This window comes from Tympanuchus pallidicinctus, unplaced genomic scaffold, assembly GCF_026119805.1.
Source record: "Tympanuchus pallidicinctus isolate F22 unplaced genomic scaffold, pur_lepc_1.0 scaffold25, whole genome shotgun sequence".
Taxonomy (NCBI): domain Eukaryota; kingdom Metazoa; phylum Chordata; class Aves; order Galliformes; family Phasianidae; genus Tympanuchus; species Tympanuchus pallidicinctus.
The window spans coordinates 6,547,854-6,563,818 of record NW_026294742.1 but is presented as its reverse complement, the minus strand read 5'-3'; the positions used below and the strand labels follow the sequence as shown (position 1 = coordinate 6,563,818).

The 15,965-nt window shown below is 37.1% G+C and overlaps 1 protein-coding gene across 1 annotated transcript in view; it reads left to right on the top strand.

The window, feature by feature from the left end:
- Positions 1–15,965, top strand: part of SPOCK1 (SPARC (osteonectin), cwcv and kazal like domains proteoglycan 1) — a 255,975-nt gene that overhangs the window by 78,013 nt on the left and 161,997 nt on the right. The window contains 1 exon segment of the mRNA XM_052689620.1: positions 7,104–7,149. Within this exon segment, the coding sequence (XP_052545580.1) occupies positions 7,104–7,149 (46 nt within the window).

Here is a 15,965-nt window from a genome sequence, read left to right as displayed (position 1 = left end):
TGTGAGAAGCTTGATGAAAGTAAGGTTGTTAAAAATTATTTAACTTTAGACAGGGAAAAGAGGCTTTTTAACACATGTTAATGAGAGGAAGAGTTCAGGCAAGAAGTGATAATGTATTTCTAAAGTTAGACTATTAAAGGACCAGCAAAGAATAATCAAACCAAGGCAATGTTTTCAGTTTTAGGTATTTCAGCACAAACTGGAGCAGACAGTTGGGTGATTGTTCCAACCACCCAAATCCATCAGCTGTGAGTGCTGGCACAGTGCTGCGCTAAAGCAGCAATAGAGCTTCTGGCTCACAGCTGGCCTTCATTCATCCTGCTTGAAGCACAAGCAGAGTAGATGAGCATCTGTTTGCCCTTGTCATTGCAGACATAGCCTTTGGCTTCACTCTTATGGATAAACAAGAGTGATTTTGTTTAAAAAAAGATATTTTTAATTCTTACTATATCTGTCTTTTAAAAGAAAGAAACAAAAAAAGGGTAGGAAAGAAAAAAGAGATGAGCAGCTGGAAGATCTCTAGATAAAAGGCCACAAGGTTGAGTTCTAAAAAATTAGTTATTCATGCTGACATTGACTTAATGGTAATTTGTTTGTAAATTATTTTCAACTTTTTTTTTAATTTTTGAAATTTTGGCCTATGAAAGCTGCTGGCAACATCCTGCAGTAGAACAGGAGTGGTAAATCTTGTTTCCTGATACAGAGTATTAAAAAAAAAAACAAAAAAAAAAAGTCATATTGATTTAGAAAGAAAATTGTAACTTTTAGGGTCATGCTAATAATCAGAAGCAATTTCTGCACGACTGGTAGCTTAATAAAAATCACATGTGTTGAGAATGAAACATATAAGAGTGTAATATCTGGTCAAGGATCTTTTCTATACTAAGGATTTATTTGGATATGTATTTATATATTTAATATTGTTATTAATAAATAAATATTAATGTATTTAGCATAATACTTAAGCCCAATGTGATCTCCTTAAACCACCCTTGCTTTCTTGCTAAAGCATGTAATTTTATTTTTGTTGATGACTTAGCTACAGTACTCTAGAAATGTTCTGACCTCCTCAGTCCTTTCACATCGTGTGTTAAGTTGTCCAGGCACAGTCTGGGAAGACTTCTTTTGTTTTCACCAGTGTAAACCCCAACACTTCAGGCCTTCCTAGGAAATCTATCAGTAAACTTTTTAGGGCTATTCCTTACCAAGTCAAAATGAAATATCCACTACTATTTCACTAAGAAAAAACATCCTGATTGGGTGCATTTTCCCAGGAGAGACACAAAAGGAAGAGCTCACAGGCTGCCAGAGGTGTCCTGCTGTGCTTAGGAGTCAGCTCTTGACACTAATGCAGGCTCTGGGTGCTAGATGCTGTTGGGCAGTCTTTATTCACTGATTTACTGGGTGGGTCAGATACTTTATCTTCCTCTTAAATAACTAAACGTGTAATAAGCTGACACAAACTATTTGCCTAAAACAGACAATAGGCCTTGGGGAGATGTTTATGATACAGGCTGGGTTGACTTAGCAAGCAGCAGCTGGTGCTTTCACTCTGCTCAGTGTTGGAATGATCTTCTGTACCGCAAGGTACAAGGCAGAAAATGCAGCTGCATCTTTCTGGAGCTAATTTTAAAAAAGGAATGAGCTGGTAATTACCACTTTTCCCAGCTGGTCTTTATGAGGGTAAAAGGTTTAATCATAGATGGAGAATGGAAGAGGAAAATACTAAGCAGGCTGCGAAGCAACGTTAATAAATGTCCCTTCTGGAGATGCTTAGAAACGTAAGCTCTTGTTGGTTGGGAGGAGCTGGAAATGAAGATTACCTCCACAGGGCTATCTGTGAGAACTTGGGGTTATGGTTTTTTGTACATCGGGTTTCTCTGGCAGGATCCATGATGGTGGTTTCACGTTGGCTGTGTTTCCTTCAGGTCAAGGTGATCTTCCCAGGCCTTGGGCAAGCAAACTGAACCCAGCTCACGCTGAAATATACAAACTGAGGGGGATTTGCTGTGAAGGTTTTTCAGCTGGCATTTCATTTCTACTTGATTTGTAAATATAAGTTTAATTAAAGTGGTGAAATATAAATATTTATGCACCCATTTAGCTAATGTTGGCTTCTATTTATAAACAAGAGCATCTTGTAAGAGGTTCTTTTAGACAAGTGAATAAAGTAAGTATAGTGTGCCTCTGTGTTAAATTAACCGTGCTTCATTAACTCATCCAAAATATCAAGTGTTTGATAATAACTAAACCAAAAAGTGACAGTGGAAAAGGTTTGGTGGGAATAACACTGGAAATACTTAAGCAAATGATTTCCATACCACCTTTTTTTCCTTTTTACCAATGGGATGCATTAATTTTGCCAGATATGTTTGGTCTTTCTTGACGTCATTATATATTTTCTGACTGAAAATAATTATCTCAATATAAAGGAGAAAGAACTCTTAAATTCAACCCGTTTAAAATGTGACTGGCACCCCAAGGCTGAATTCACCCATATATTCTGTGTCCTTGGATGAAACCGTCATAAAAGTGTGTATAAATCTCTGATGGTATCTTTGGGATGTTGTGTAAAGCAATGAGGCCTGACAGCACGGAAGACTTTATGAGCATTAAAGTAGTGCTTTTTAATACATCCTCTGCATGCTTAGTTTAACGTATGATGATTATCTTGATTTACTTTTTTTGATGGCATATCAGTTGAATTTGGATGGATTTGACAGCTAAGTACTGAATAATAAAAGAATATTTTTGTCTTGTTAGGAAACAACAATTTATTGCACAAACTACAGTAAAATGGTTTTAAATGACTGGAAAACATGTTTTATCTCATCTTATGATTGTGCAAATCAAAGTAGGGATAATGTAATAAAGAACCAGATCTGAATCTATCAATCTGTATTTGTTTTCTTAGAAATTTTTCATTTCCTATGATTATAACTTATTTCTTTGTTAATTTTTCTGAGAGTCAACTCCTGAAATAGGGCTCTGCAGTGCTAATTGATTAATAGATTCAGAACTGAAAAAACAGCTCCTGTCCCATGTCTTGTGATGGGAATCAGATCAGGGAATGCCTAAAGCCGACCAGCAACTAATGAGTTATTGTCTGTGTATCAGCTCGGGTTATCTGCATTGCTGCCTCAGGTCAGTGTCTGTCCTAGGCAGCCAGTGGACCAGTAAACTTCTTACAAAGTGGCAGAAAGGCCAAAGGCCTCATCCTGCACGCAGTGGGAGTGAAATAGAACTCAACATTTGCTCACGAATTGATGGTTGGGCCTAGTTTGACAAAAGGTGATGCTATGCTGAGTATTTATCTCTGATGTGAAACTGGGGCCGTCAGGGACACAGGACTTGCAGCAAAGCTCCTTCACTGCGCCCTTCAGTTTATCTGTGTCTGTGAGAGGGACGAGAAAATTCTGGAGTTTGTGGTTCACGTTTATTTTCAGGTGTCTACAGAGGCCATGCTAATATATCACATTTCTATAAAGCTGGGCTGAGCCAAGGCAGTCAGATCCGGACTGGGTTTGCAATATCAATTCGTCTCTTCTCATGCATGAATTTAGGTGTGCAGAGTCCCTTCAGCTAATTAAAGGATTTATTTAGTCATATGCAGTCACTGAACCATAAGCAAAACCCTCAAAGTGTGAATTCTGTGCAAGGAGAGAGAGATTTTGGAATATTTGTTCATCAGAAATACTTGTCAGTTGCTGTTACTTGTACTGAAATGGATCCGTGCCTACTTTTGCCTTCCCATTCCATCGAATAGCCTTTAAAGTCAGCTATAGGGGAAAAAAAAATCTCTCCTATAGCAGGTATGTAACAGATGAATATGAGGGAATACACCTGCTGGTGCTTTTGTCAGCCAAAAGTGCCTTTCTTGGTGTTTTGTAGGAGACAAACATGCTAATAGAGCAGCATTTGGCTAATAGCACAGCAGCTGCAGACTGAACCGTGACAGCCAAGGTGGGAAGGGTAGAGAAGAAAGAAAAGGATTTCATGTGAAGGCTGAGGTCATCTGAAACAAGGGATTTCACACTTTACAGGGTGTTCAGGATAAAATTAGTGAATGTCATATCTTTCTATTGTTTAATTTCTTTCTTTCTTTCTTTCTTCTCTCATTTGTAATGCTTGCGTTTTCAGGAAGTTGAGGTAGGTTTCCACTTTTAACTTGTAAATATCAGTATTTTAAAAATATCACAATGCATATTACACTTTAAACTCCTATTGCCAACTATTAATAGCTCTGAACAGAACCTTATTAATACATGTTACTTATTAATATGTTAATAAGGGTTTATTAACATGTTTATATTAAACCAAGAAAATAGTTTTGTATGTTACAGCAGACGTAAGGTGTTTTAAGCACATTGATACCTCTCCGAGTAGAAAGTTCCAAAACAGATCTGTGTAGTCACATTTTGCATTATGGCTTTTTATTTAATAGCAATGTTAAACTCTTTAATCAGGTTGCTTGCATTTATTTTTTCTTATATTTAACAGCATACATATTTAGAGTACCATATATTGCTGTACCATGGCATTTTTCTTCTGTTGAAGCAAAGTACAGTGAAATGATGGTGTCCATTTGAGGATGTAGCAGTCTCTCCTGCAAACAAAAGTCCTTTCTATTAAAGGTGGAAAATCCAGCAGTGTCCCAGCAGAAAGCCCCGTCTGTGTTTGAAGTCAGAACTTTAGGTGATGTTTAAATGAGGTGGAGATTTTCTGCTCAACCATATCTTCAGGGTGAATTTTACCTTTACAGTGCTGTAAACATTCAGCTGCTTTTCTCACTGGTATCAATGCTGAAGCTCTAGTGCCATATTTTCTGATTTCTTGCTGGCACAAATTGTTTTAAAGCGCAGTTGGCCAAATTGCTTTAATGTATGAATCGTTATTATTTACTCCTATAAATACTAGTGACTTCTGTATGTGTAAAATTTCAAAGATTTTCTCAATTCTCTTCAGTTTTGTGGATTTTTTTCCCCCATATCTTTTCTCATGTGTATCCCAACATTAAAATCCCGTAGTTACAGGCATATTCCAAAATAAATACAGCTTTAATTTTTAAAACAAAGTGCAAAAGGAGAAAAGGAGAAGGAATGGGGTCACAGCAGAGATAGGTGCTTTGTAGGTTGGTTTTTTGGTGGTTTTTTGGTGTTTTTTTTTTTTTTTTTTTTTTTTTTTGAGCAAGGTGCTTTTTCTATAAAATACTTCTTTGAAGCTGAAAGTGAGATAAACTTCCTTTCCAAAGCTTATTTCAAAACTGGCTCCATATGCCAACAGTAAAAGGAATCTTTCTTGGGATTTGAATTATTCAACAGTTTCTGATGCTGAAAACCAAGCAGCAAAGCAACACCTAGAAGAGAAATTGTAAACAGGGAATTAATAAATAAATGTGTTTCCTGAAAAAAAAAAAAAATGTTCTGCTCAAAAGTCTAACAAAAACATAACCTGATTCAGAAAAGTTATTAAGGCTCAGTGAATGTAGCAGTGCATCGTAACCAATTACAAAGCATTGTATCACAATGAGCTATGAAAAATAATCTTTATTGTTACTGTGCAATATCGACCCAGTCCATGAAGTCAACATAGACGTTGTGCATAAATATACTTTGAGAAAGGAAATACGTATCCTTGTGATAATCATCCTGAGTTGCAGCCAGTCCCCTCATTACAGAGGGCATTTCCCATTTCCTGCCCCCAGAGGTGCAGGACAGCAGTCTGCAGTTCTCCAGCTGTGTTTCTGCTTCCCAGCCACAGCCCTCACCAGGGAATGCACTGCCAGAAGGCACAGCATTCAGGAAGAGCATCCTGCTCTGCTTGCAGCAGCTCTGTGGGCTGTTGTGAACCCAGAAAGCAAGGCAAAGTGACTTCTAATCTCCAAATTGTTCCAAGCTGGGTTGATAGCTTAGCAAGGGAGCATGTGAAGTTCAGTTAACTGGAGATAAATGGTAAGCAAAGCTCTATGGAAGAAATAATTTAGGTATCTTACTCACATTGATGGGTTTTCAGTTACCCTCTTGGCAGGAAAAAGAAATCAAAATGTCATTCTAATTGGTAAAGACATCTCTTCAGTGGCAGCCCTCAAGAAATGACTGTAGAACATTGGAAGTATTAAAAAGGAAATAAAGATTAATATGCAGAAAAATATAACGGCGTTATAGAAATGTTCCATGCTTCCTCACTTCAGATACGTTATTCTGTTGTTATCCCTTCCTCTTACAGAGGACACAAGTGAGATATACAGAATATGCTGAATACTATGAGTAAAATGGATATTGCAGTTGGGCTTGAGTCCCAGTTCTTCAGAGATGTGGTTGGTGGCACTCTGAAGTGAGTGAAACTCCTTTCAGTAAATATTTGCTCAGTACATAGAGTGCAAATTAATCAGGCACACAGAAGGGCCTGTAGAAAGATTGGAAGAAAAGCCCTCGTTTGCAACAATAACCATTTGACCGATAGCCCCAGAGTTCCTACCTTCTTGGTTTCACAGTACAGTCTGAATTATATAAAACAGAACCCTAAGACTCACTGTGCAATCATATCTTTACATGTGATTTAAGGAGTCCTAAGAGATAAAATTTACAAAAGCATTCACTGCAAATGTTCCTGGATGTTATTGTAATTAAAGTGTAGTGCTCCTGATATCACTGCTGTATATCTGAACATTCACAGTGGTGAGATTTATGTCTGTCCAAATGAATATGTGCATTTCAGAATCTTCTGTGCTGGTCTTTTACAACACTGTCTTGGCATGCATCACGTCACATTAACTTTATTATCAAAAGTCGCTGGCTGATACGAAATAACAGAGTTGTCAGGAAGCATGTAATTAAGGCCATATTTTGAAAAATAGTTGGAAGATTTGATGTACTGAATGCAAAGGAGTTTTTATCCTTTAATTTCTAGCTTGCATTTACTACACTTTAGAGCATAACCTATTAATAGTTTCATCTGATTGGGGCTGAGTATATTATAACCAAAAGATGAGCTGAGCTGATTCGTTTGTAATTTGGTTATGTAAAATTGCACTGAAAAACTTATTTATGTATTTCCTGATTTTCCTTTTTTTTTTTCTTTTTTTTTTTTTTCTCTCCATTTAGGATGATTATGTCAGAAACTGGAATCCAAACAAGCCTTTTGATCAAGGTAAAGTCAGTATTTTGTGGTTGTCTTCTGTCATTTTTTTATATCCCCATATACTTTCTTGTTTTTCTTGTTCCTTCTCTCCCATGCATTTGTGAAGAGCTATATTCATCCTTACATCTCACTCCCAATTTAGTCACAGCTTGAGGTGTTTTATATATTAGGGTTTGACTCATCTCTATTTTTTAGCTATTTTTTTAAATTCACATCCATTCCAGCTTATTTTCAGTGATGATACATATGATATTTATGATACAGATGATATTTATGTACTTAGGTTCTCTGTAACCATGAATCTCTGTCAAAAATGCAATATGAAACAGGTATCCTCACGTAACTATTCTTTCATGTTAAAAACTTGTTAAGCAAATGTCATAAATGTAATTACTGCATTTCCTAACACTCAAGAGGACACTTCTTTTAAGCCTGTTGTAATGTGTGAATAGAGCTGATTTTCAAAAGAGAAGAGAATGGTTCAGAATCTGCCAATGACATTTAGCACTCTCTTTGTCATGGTGAGTTGGTAAGTTATAGCAGTGCTTCAGCAATTTCCAGACTAGTCAACAAAAGAAATAAAAAATATTCTAATTGCTGTGTCCGGGGTAGCATTGAAACAACAGCTGTGCCAGGAAGAACTACTTTAACTTGCAGTTTAAATGATATTTCAGGTAACTTCTTGCTAACTGTTCTCTGCTAGCAACAAGCTGTTCAGTGTGGTAAAAGACATTCATTCTACATATTGTAGATTGACATGATTGAAATGCTAGTAGCCCTGATGCTGCTGGACATGGTGGATTGTATTGCATGGTTCACATCCACGTAAAAAATCAACAGACAACAGCAAAACAAACTATGCACAAAGAAATCCAGCAGTTCATCCTCTTGTAGCTGGATACAGAAGTAGTGCAAGCTAATAGCATGCAATGATTTTGTTCTTTTAATCAGTGTTGTTTTAACTTGGCTATTTGTTATGAATGTCACATTTCTGTAACACTGGTTATAGTTCTGTACTGGAGCCCCTTCAGAGAGTTGAATAGGAAACTTTGTGAGTTGTGCATTTCAGTACTTCATAGAGCTTTTTGGTGAGGTGATTTGTGGTTATTTTTTGTTTGCTTTTCCAGGACAAATGTTAACATTTGAACAGTTTCTTTTGGTCTGGTAAAACCAATTAACACCTATTTGATTTATGGAAGATGACAGCATGCTGTATGAAGTGCAGAGTCATTCACTTCTCTGCCTTTTGACAGTTGCTCGTTCTTCCTGCTTGTGATGTTCAGTGAAGTTTCCATAATGTGGTTGAGTACCTGAGAACACTTATGACATGAGGACATTACTGTAACAACACAGGTGGATGGTAGGCTTTTTCCCAGTCCTTAAGACATTTTTAGGATCCTGCATTTCTTTAGCTAGCCTTCATGCAATATTGAACATTGTGCCTCTAATAACTCCAGTGTCCTAGAATTTTCTTCAAAACATTATACTGTTAGCCTACAACTTTATCCATCTTTAGGGCTGTGGAATTTATAGTGTTGTTTTGCTATTTTTTTTTATTTTTACCAGATGTTATCCTGAAGCCATTTCAAAAGCAGTGATAATATATACAGCAACTACAATGCAAATGAATTTCAGTGATGTAGATCCCTTACGTAGTTCTCTTTCTCTTGGATACTGGTTTCAAAGTTGGGTGACATTGAAATGGAGCACAAGGCTTCCATATATATCTTCAAATTTATTCCTATGTATGGTTGATGTGCTTTTATTTTCAAGACAGATATTCCTGAAAGCAAATTGCTTTGGCAAATTATTGAGCAAGAAAGTAGTTTTTTGTTTAAAAATAAAAATTAAAAAGAAAGGCTATAGAAAAAAGAAAGAAAAAAAGAAAAAAATGAGAAAAAGCACCTTAAGCCCCACGCAGAATGGGAGGAAATTGCAAATCAAATAGCAAAACAGAACCACAAGCATTAAAGCAATATTTACACCTCTGGAAATTAAGAAGTATGAAATTTTACTTGTAAATCATACCACACTGAGATGAATAACAAAGGAAGAAACAGAACAAATGAATGAAAGAGTAACTAAATGAATGGTGGACCACTGGAGCAGATGAAACCGTAATGCTTTCTTTATCTGCTTTCAATTTGAGCATCAGCAGTCATTTATTTCACAAACTAGACATAAAAGGGAGCAGCTTTGTCAACCAGACTTGAATCTGTAAAATTGCTGAAATGCTTAGGAAGGAAATATCCATTGGAGTCTCTGAGGGCACACAGTTACTTTTGAAAAATTAACTTCACATGTATTTCTATATTCCATGCAATGTATTATGTCCATATAGCTCCCAAGAATATGACTGGGGACATACACACATTAGAGCTGAAGAGCACTGATACTCTGTCTTTACGGAAATGGAACTTCAGTTTCAAAGGAAAGGGGAAGATGATGTTTTTGTCAAGGTATATATCCACAGAGAGATTTTCAAAGGCATTAGAGGGATTTAGGATTACAAATCCTATTGACTTTGAATGGAACTTATGCTCCCACCACTTTCAGAGTTCTTATGACCTTCTGTATTCCCAAGAGGTAAAAAACAAAAAGGTAAATCCTGGCAAAACATTGCAAAGAGATTTTGAACTGACGTGCTCTAAAACTGTCTTGTACATTGTGTTACTGAGATTTCTGACTCTGGGCAAAAACACAAATCATTTTAGAGTCTGAAATCACAGACGAATACCTTGAAGCGATACAAACAGTTGTACATCTGATAAAGATTCCTGTCTCTTTACGAAGAAAAGGATCATTACTCTTTCAGTGTAAAATCTCTCCAGACTATGGATAGCCTGTCTTCAGAAAACAGAGAGCAGTCAAGGCAGTGCTGTCTGAGCACGATACTTTGCCTTGCACTGATATTCCTGCTTTGCTTTTGTCTCATTTAAATCTTACGAACAGATTTTATTTGTCCAGAGATCATTCTTTTTGACACAGAGGCCACTGCTTCTCTTGGCCCTGGTAACATTCACCCTGGCAAGAATGTTAAAATAGCCAGGCATACCTTTCTAGGGATTCTAGAAATCTCTCTAGATCTGAGGTGGATCCAGGTGCTGAGAAGACTAATCCAATCCTCAACATACGTACCAACATAAGGAACCATACACTTGTATGGGAGCTGCTGAATCACAGCCTGAACCTCTGATTATTCACCTGAGGCGAGCAGTGAGTGAGACACAGAGCACAGGTGAAGGCAATTCATCTGTGCTGCTGGAAGGGGTGAAGCCTGGCTGCACCTGTCCTAGACCCATTTAAGAGCTGGCTACCACTGGGAAAGGATCTCTTCTGGAGATCCCCTTCTGGAGTTTCATAGCGAGCCCAGGGTACAGGTAAGCATTCTATCTATTCTGTTTTGGTACAGTAACCAAACTAGCCAAACTCTCTGGTGTATTTTGTAACTATAGCATCTGTACATTCATTGATTATGCAACACTATATGTACATGTGGATATAGTGTGTTTATGTAGACAGCGCACCATTTAAATAGGAAGTACTGAGAAAATTTCCTGTATTTAGTCTTTTCTTCTCCATCCTCCCTGCTCTGATGTTATTTTTTGCGTTGGGTGTTAATGCCATCTAAGCTCTTCTGTGAGATTGAAAGCCTGTTTTTGTGTGTGTATTCTTTGGGGTTCCTTTATTTCTTTTATCCCAAGATTGTGTGCAGATCTCATGGTACAGAATTCTAGCTCTGTGCTCAGCAGCAGGTCCGTGTTCTGCACACGATGGTTCTTGAGGGATATTCAAAAGGCAGAATTTCAGGTCACAACAAAAAGGTGGTTCTTAAAATGACTGGAGAGAGAAAAAACTCCTCTGGTGAGTGAAGGAAAACAGCCTGCTGCTTCTCTCCTGGGCTGTACAGGCTATGAGTGTCACCTCACTTGGCTAAAGCTAACTTGCATCAACACCACTCTTTGGAACAGGTCTGCAGTATTTTCACATTGAAAATATATTTCTAGATTCTAAATTCATGTTTTAAAATCATGTGGAAACCAAACAGTGGAATCACTGTGAAGGCTGTTGGTGGTTAGTTACCTGCTAGAAGTGATCTCTTAAAGGCAGACAGCTTTAAAAATGAGCTATAGACAGAAGTCTTGAAAGTCAGCAGTTCTACTTCTAGGCTTGTAGTTCATTTGCATCTTTTAAAGAACAGCGAGCTGGGACCAACCAATGTGATATTCCTTTCTAAAATTAAAAGCTTTCTTTATTCAGCAGATTGAGGTACTTAATTATGCATTTGAAAGCAATACACTGCAGTCTAGCTGTCTTCTCTCTGTTTGTAATGCAAAGAGATGTCTGCATCTATGTCTCAAGGAAAAAAAAAACCTTGTTTTTGGAAGAAAGCATACGTGGCTTTTGCTGAAACAAGCCCTAGAGAGTTGCACAAGGTCCTTTTGCATAACATGCCTTCTCAAGGGAATTCAACTTCTGTGCTTTAGCTGCATATAGACAGTACCTGAGTAATCAGAATTTATTTTTAGCATTGCTACTTGCTCAGATTTGTATTCATCTTGAAACTAGGAGAAACCAGTACCAGTGTCTTACTGACCAAGCCAAGCTAACAAGGTATTTGAGCTGCAGAAGAAAGACGAGTGGATAGCCTGAAAAAGATTGGTAGTCATTAATATTGAACTCAATTCTGTCAGTGCTGCTGAAGACAGAAAGCAGGAGACTGGAAGGGGCAGGTTAGTCATGGTTTTTAAAATATGAATCAAAGGATTGGGTGGGGAGTTTTTGTTGGTTTCTTCTATTTATTTTATTTTATTTTTTTTTAATGTTTGACAAGGTCATTTCAGAGTTCTTAAGAAGCTTGACAGCTGAGTTGACGTATTTTCCTAGTCTCCATTGATTTTGAGGGAAGAAAAGATGGAATCGGGGAAAAGGTTTAGCGTAGCGCCCTCAAGTCAGAGATTCTGGTACAGAAATGAAGTGTATTCAGCTAGATATTCTTCTGAAGATATTCTTCAACTAGACAGACTTGCCACAAAATTAATCTGTTCAAGTCTTCATGTGTTGTTGTAAGTGAAAACTGTTAAGTAAATGTTTTGTTACACATTTCTGCTAAAAGCCACGTCTCAACAGTTTTATTAAATGCTTTGATAAACAAATAAATGCTATTAATTTTTCTGGTAAGATGCATAAGTAAAGAGTACATTATGTTGGTTTAATGTTGTACAACTGGGGACGAATTTGCCAGCCATATGGCTTTCTTATTTCATGAAGCATATTTACCCTAAAGATAGGAACGATGGAAGAGATGGGATGCACTTTGTAGTACAGATCCATAAGCTGTGAATCCAAAACATTTAGGCCATAATTAACAACAAAGCACACTTGGAGAGGGAAAAAACCATGATTCTGTTGAACTATTTTCCCCCAAATATGTACCAAGAACTCTAGAATTGTCTGTTCAGCTTAGTACAAGTGTCACGCTTTCCATTTTCATGGTGACACTGTTATATCGTTGCAGTGTATTGAGCTGGCTAGATTCCTACTCTTAATCTTGCCTCTTTCACTGACTTAAAGAGGTTGGCTAGAGCATGGTGCCATTTTACCCATCACTACTGACAGAAATCCCAATGTTCCAAGCTGCTGGACTTCCCAGGAAAAGAAACCCCCCCATCAGAAATAGTCTCTGTGTTCCCCAGGCAATCTTTATTTTTGTTGTCTTTATTCGTAATCCTTTTCCCTAAGATCTGAGAAGCCTGGGCAGCCTTTTCTCTCATTTCAGGGCTTTCTCTTTGGACATCATCTATCTGTGGTGAAAAAAAAAAAGTCCAAAATCCCTATTCTACTGTAGTGTAAAAATCCTTATCTGCCTCAACAGGGTTTGCCTATGACTGACTCTGATGTCAAACATGCACATGTAGACTTGACTATCATTAATAACTACAAGCACGAAGTCTTTATCACTTCAAAAAGAATTCCCCTTTTGAGCACTAATGAAAGGCTGAACTGGCAAAATACCTCACTTTTAAAGAGGAAACTGCTTTTCAGTAGGTTGTGGCCTCCAGTGTAGCATAACCTATGACTTTCACAGTTCAGTAGCCCAATGGAAGTGAATTTGTTGAATGCAGAACTTTATTTTTAGAGACAGATGTATTGCTATTCATGTTTCCACTCCTTCTGCATTGAATTGTACAGAATTCTTTCTAGTATCTGACTGGCAAGTCCAGGCTCCAGAAACCCTCCAGCTTCCTGCAGCTGGGCGCAATAAAGTTTGCCTAAAATTCATAAGCCTTCCAAAAGCAAAAAGACAATAATGGTAAGCCTGTGATGCTGGATGAAAATCATAGAACCTACAATTACTTTTGAACATGTAATTTTCTTTTAGCCCTGTTAAGATGTTCTTTCAGAAAAGCCTGAATAAATCCCTTTCAGAGAGTTTAGTACTGTACATATCTCTAGCACAAATATATGTTAGCTTTATAATAAATGTTTTCCATTACTGTGCCTCAGATGGCACATTTCAACTGAATAACTTATTTTGCAATTTATTTTTTGACTGTATTTGAATTAGTTTTAGAAGCTTATTCATAGGACAACTGCACATGAATTATGCTTGTAAATCTTCAGTAAATCAGTAGAATTTTAAAACATGCTAACTGAATCAACAGAATACAATAGCTGAGATACTGCATATTTCTCTCAGATGTATTTCGAGCAAATTTGGCTGCTTATATCCTCCAAGCAGATGCACATCTTTGTGTGATAGAAGTGTAATATTAAATTTCCTACAAGCTTATAAGCAACCCATTTTTTTCATTAAATATAGCATCAAAAGTGATGGGGAGAGGATCCCCATCTGTATAGTATTATAGCTGATGTGCTTTGAACTCAGTGATCAATAGGTTGCTTGTCTAGAATTTTATTAGCACTTTGGGAACACTTGTTAGTTTGGTCAGTAATGGTGCTGACTTTCTTTTAAAATCTCTTACTTCACTCCCTGTGAAGCAGTTAATTTTTTCAAAAGGGAATTTGTGCTTTCTCCTCATGCTTATTTTGGTCCTATTGAAGTAAGTGCATCTTTGGGAATATCATATGGCCCAGCCCTGCTCTCACTGACGTCACTTTGTAAACAGCAGTCCCCTCCTTTTGCTGCACTTTAAAGGATAGAAATTCATTCTTTGAACATATTTGAATATTTTAAAATGAACTGCTTGGAAAAAATGCAGGCCTGCAAAGCTTAATTGCTGCAAGGGAGAGGCCCTCCTACAAAGTGTCATTCAAAGCAGACGCTTGGGTTTGTATTCTGGTCATGCCTTGTTCAGTCTTCTGCTTTGATATTATTTGGCTTAAATCTATTGCTCTGTCATCCCATATGCAAAGGTAATTTGCACATTACTTAAACGTGTTCATACAGTTGTGAGTTAATAGTAATTTGATTCTAATCCAAAAGAGACAGTCCTAGAGGGAGAAAAGGTAGGAGGCAGACAATGGGCATTAAAGGATGAAATTAGAACTTTTTAGGAAGGCAACATCCAAGTAAAATAAGTGGCTTCACGATCAGATTTCCATAAACAGAGTTTGAAAGGAATACATTTGAGGGGAGTAACTGTTAGGGTAATTGACATTTCCTTACTGTGAGGGGAACAAAAGCAAACTATCTAAATACCAAGGATTTGGTTAATGACAAGGTTCTTAGTGACTTCAGTGGCAAGATGTTGTCTACAGAAAGTGAAACTGGGTTGAACTCTTAAAGGAACAAAAGCTATAGCATGAAACACAGAAAACCAGGTACAAAATGAGATGTTTTGGAAAGGATTTAAGATTAACAATCATCTATGAGTGCATTAGAAAGTAGAGAAAAATCAAACTAATGATTTGCAGCTCAAAGGAAGGAGAAGCCTATCTGAAGGCAGTGCTGGGAAAGGAGAAATGTTACTTGTCTTTGCTTTACCTTTAACTTAAAAGGTCAGCTGCAATCAGATGAGTATCACAATTAATATCCTCTGCTGAAGTTTAAGACTACGGATTAAGGAAAGAATAGGCTTGAGTAAATTAGATGTCTGCAAATCAGTTGGGATTGATCTAAGGGTTAAGTGAATTGTCTGAAAGAATTTTAGAAGTACTAAAAGTTATCTTTGAAAACATGTAATTGTGGAAGCCCCAGCACGCACCAGTAGCATACCCATTTTTCAATGGGAGAAAGGGAACATAATGAAAATCTCATGACTTGATACTGAAATCCTGGGGGGAAAAAAAAGCCAAAGTAAATATTAAAGCAAATGCTTGTTAACATCAAGAAGATAAGGGGATGAATAAAGCTGGTGTGAATGTCAAACAAAATCTATTACTCTTCCTGTGACATTTACAGGCCTTGAGACACAAGGATAAACTTGCATTGTCAGGTATCTTGACTTTAATAAGGCTTTTGGCATTGGTTTACATTAATGTCTTATAAGCAAGCTTAAGAAGAATTTTCTGAAAGAAATAATTGTGTGGTGACTACCAAGTCAGTTGGAAAGCTTCATTCTGGTTTAGTTTTCAGTGTTCTGTGTTAGGCTGGAAGGATGAATTGAGTACAGTGGTCTATTGTGGGTCCAGTATTACTCACCTCTTTCATTAAATTGCGGATGTTGAAGTTAGTATTCTTATTAAATTTAGACATGTAGCCAAGCTGGGAGAAGCTATGCACGTACTAAATAAAATTTAGAATGGCCTTAAGATGTTAAATAAATGGTCTGAAAACAAAGGATGAAGTTCAGTCAGGACAGATGCAAAGTTCTAAGCAGGGTAAGAAAAACCAACTGCACAAAAATTAGATGAATAATAAT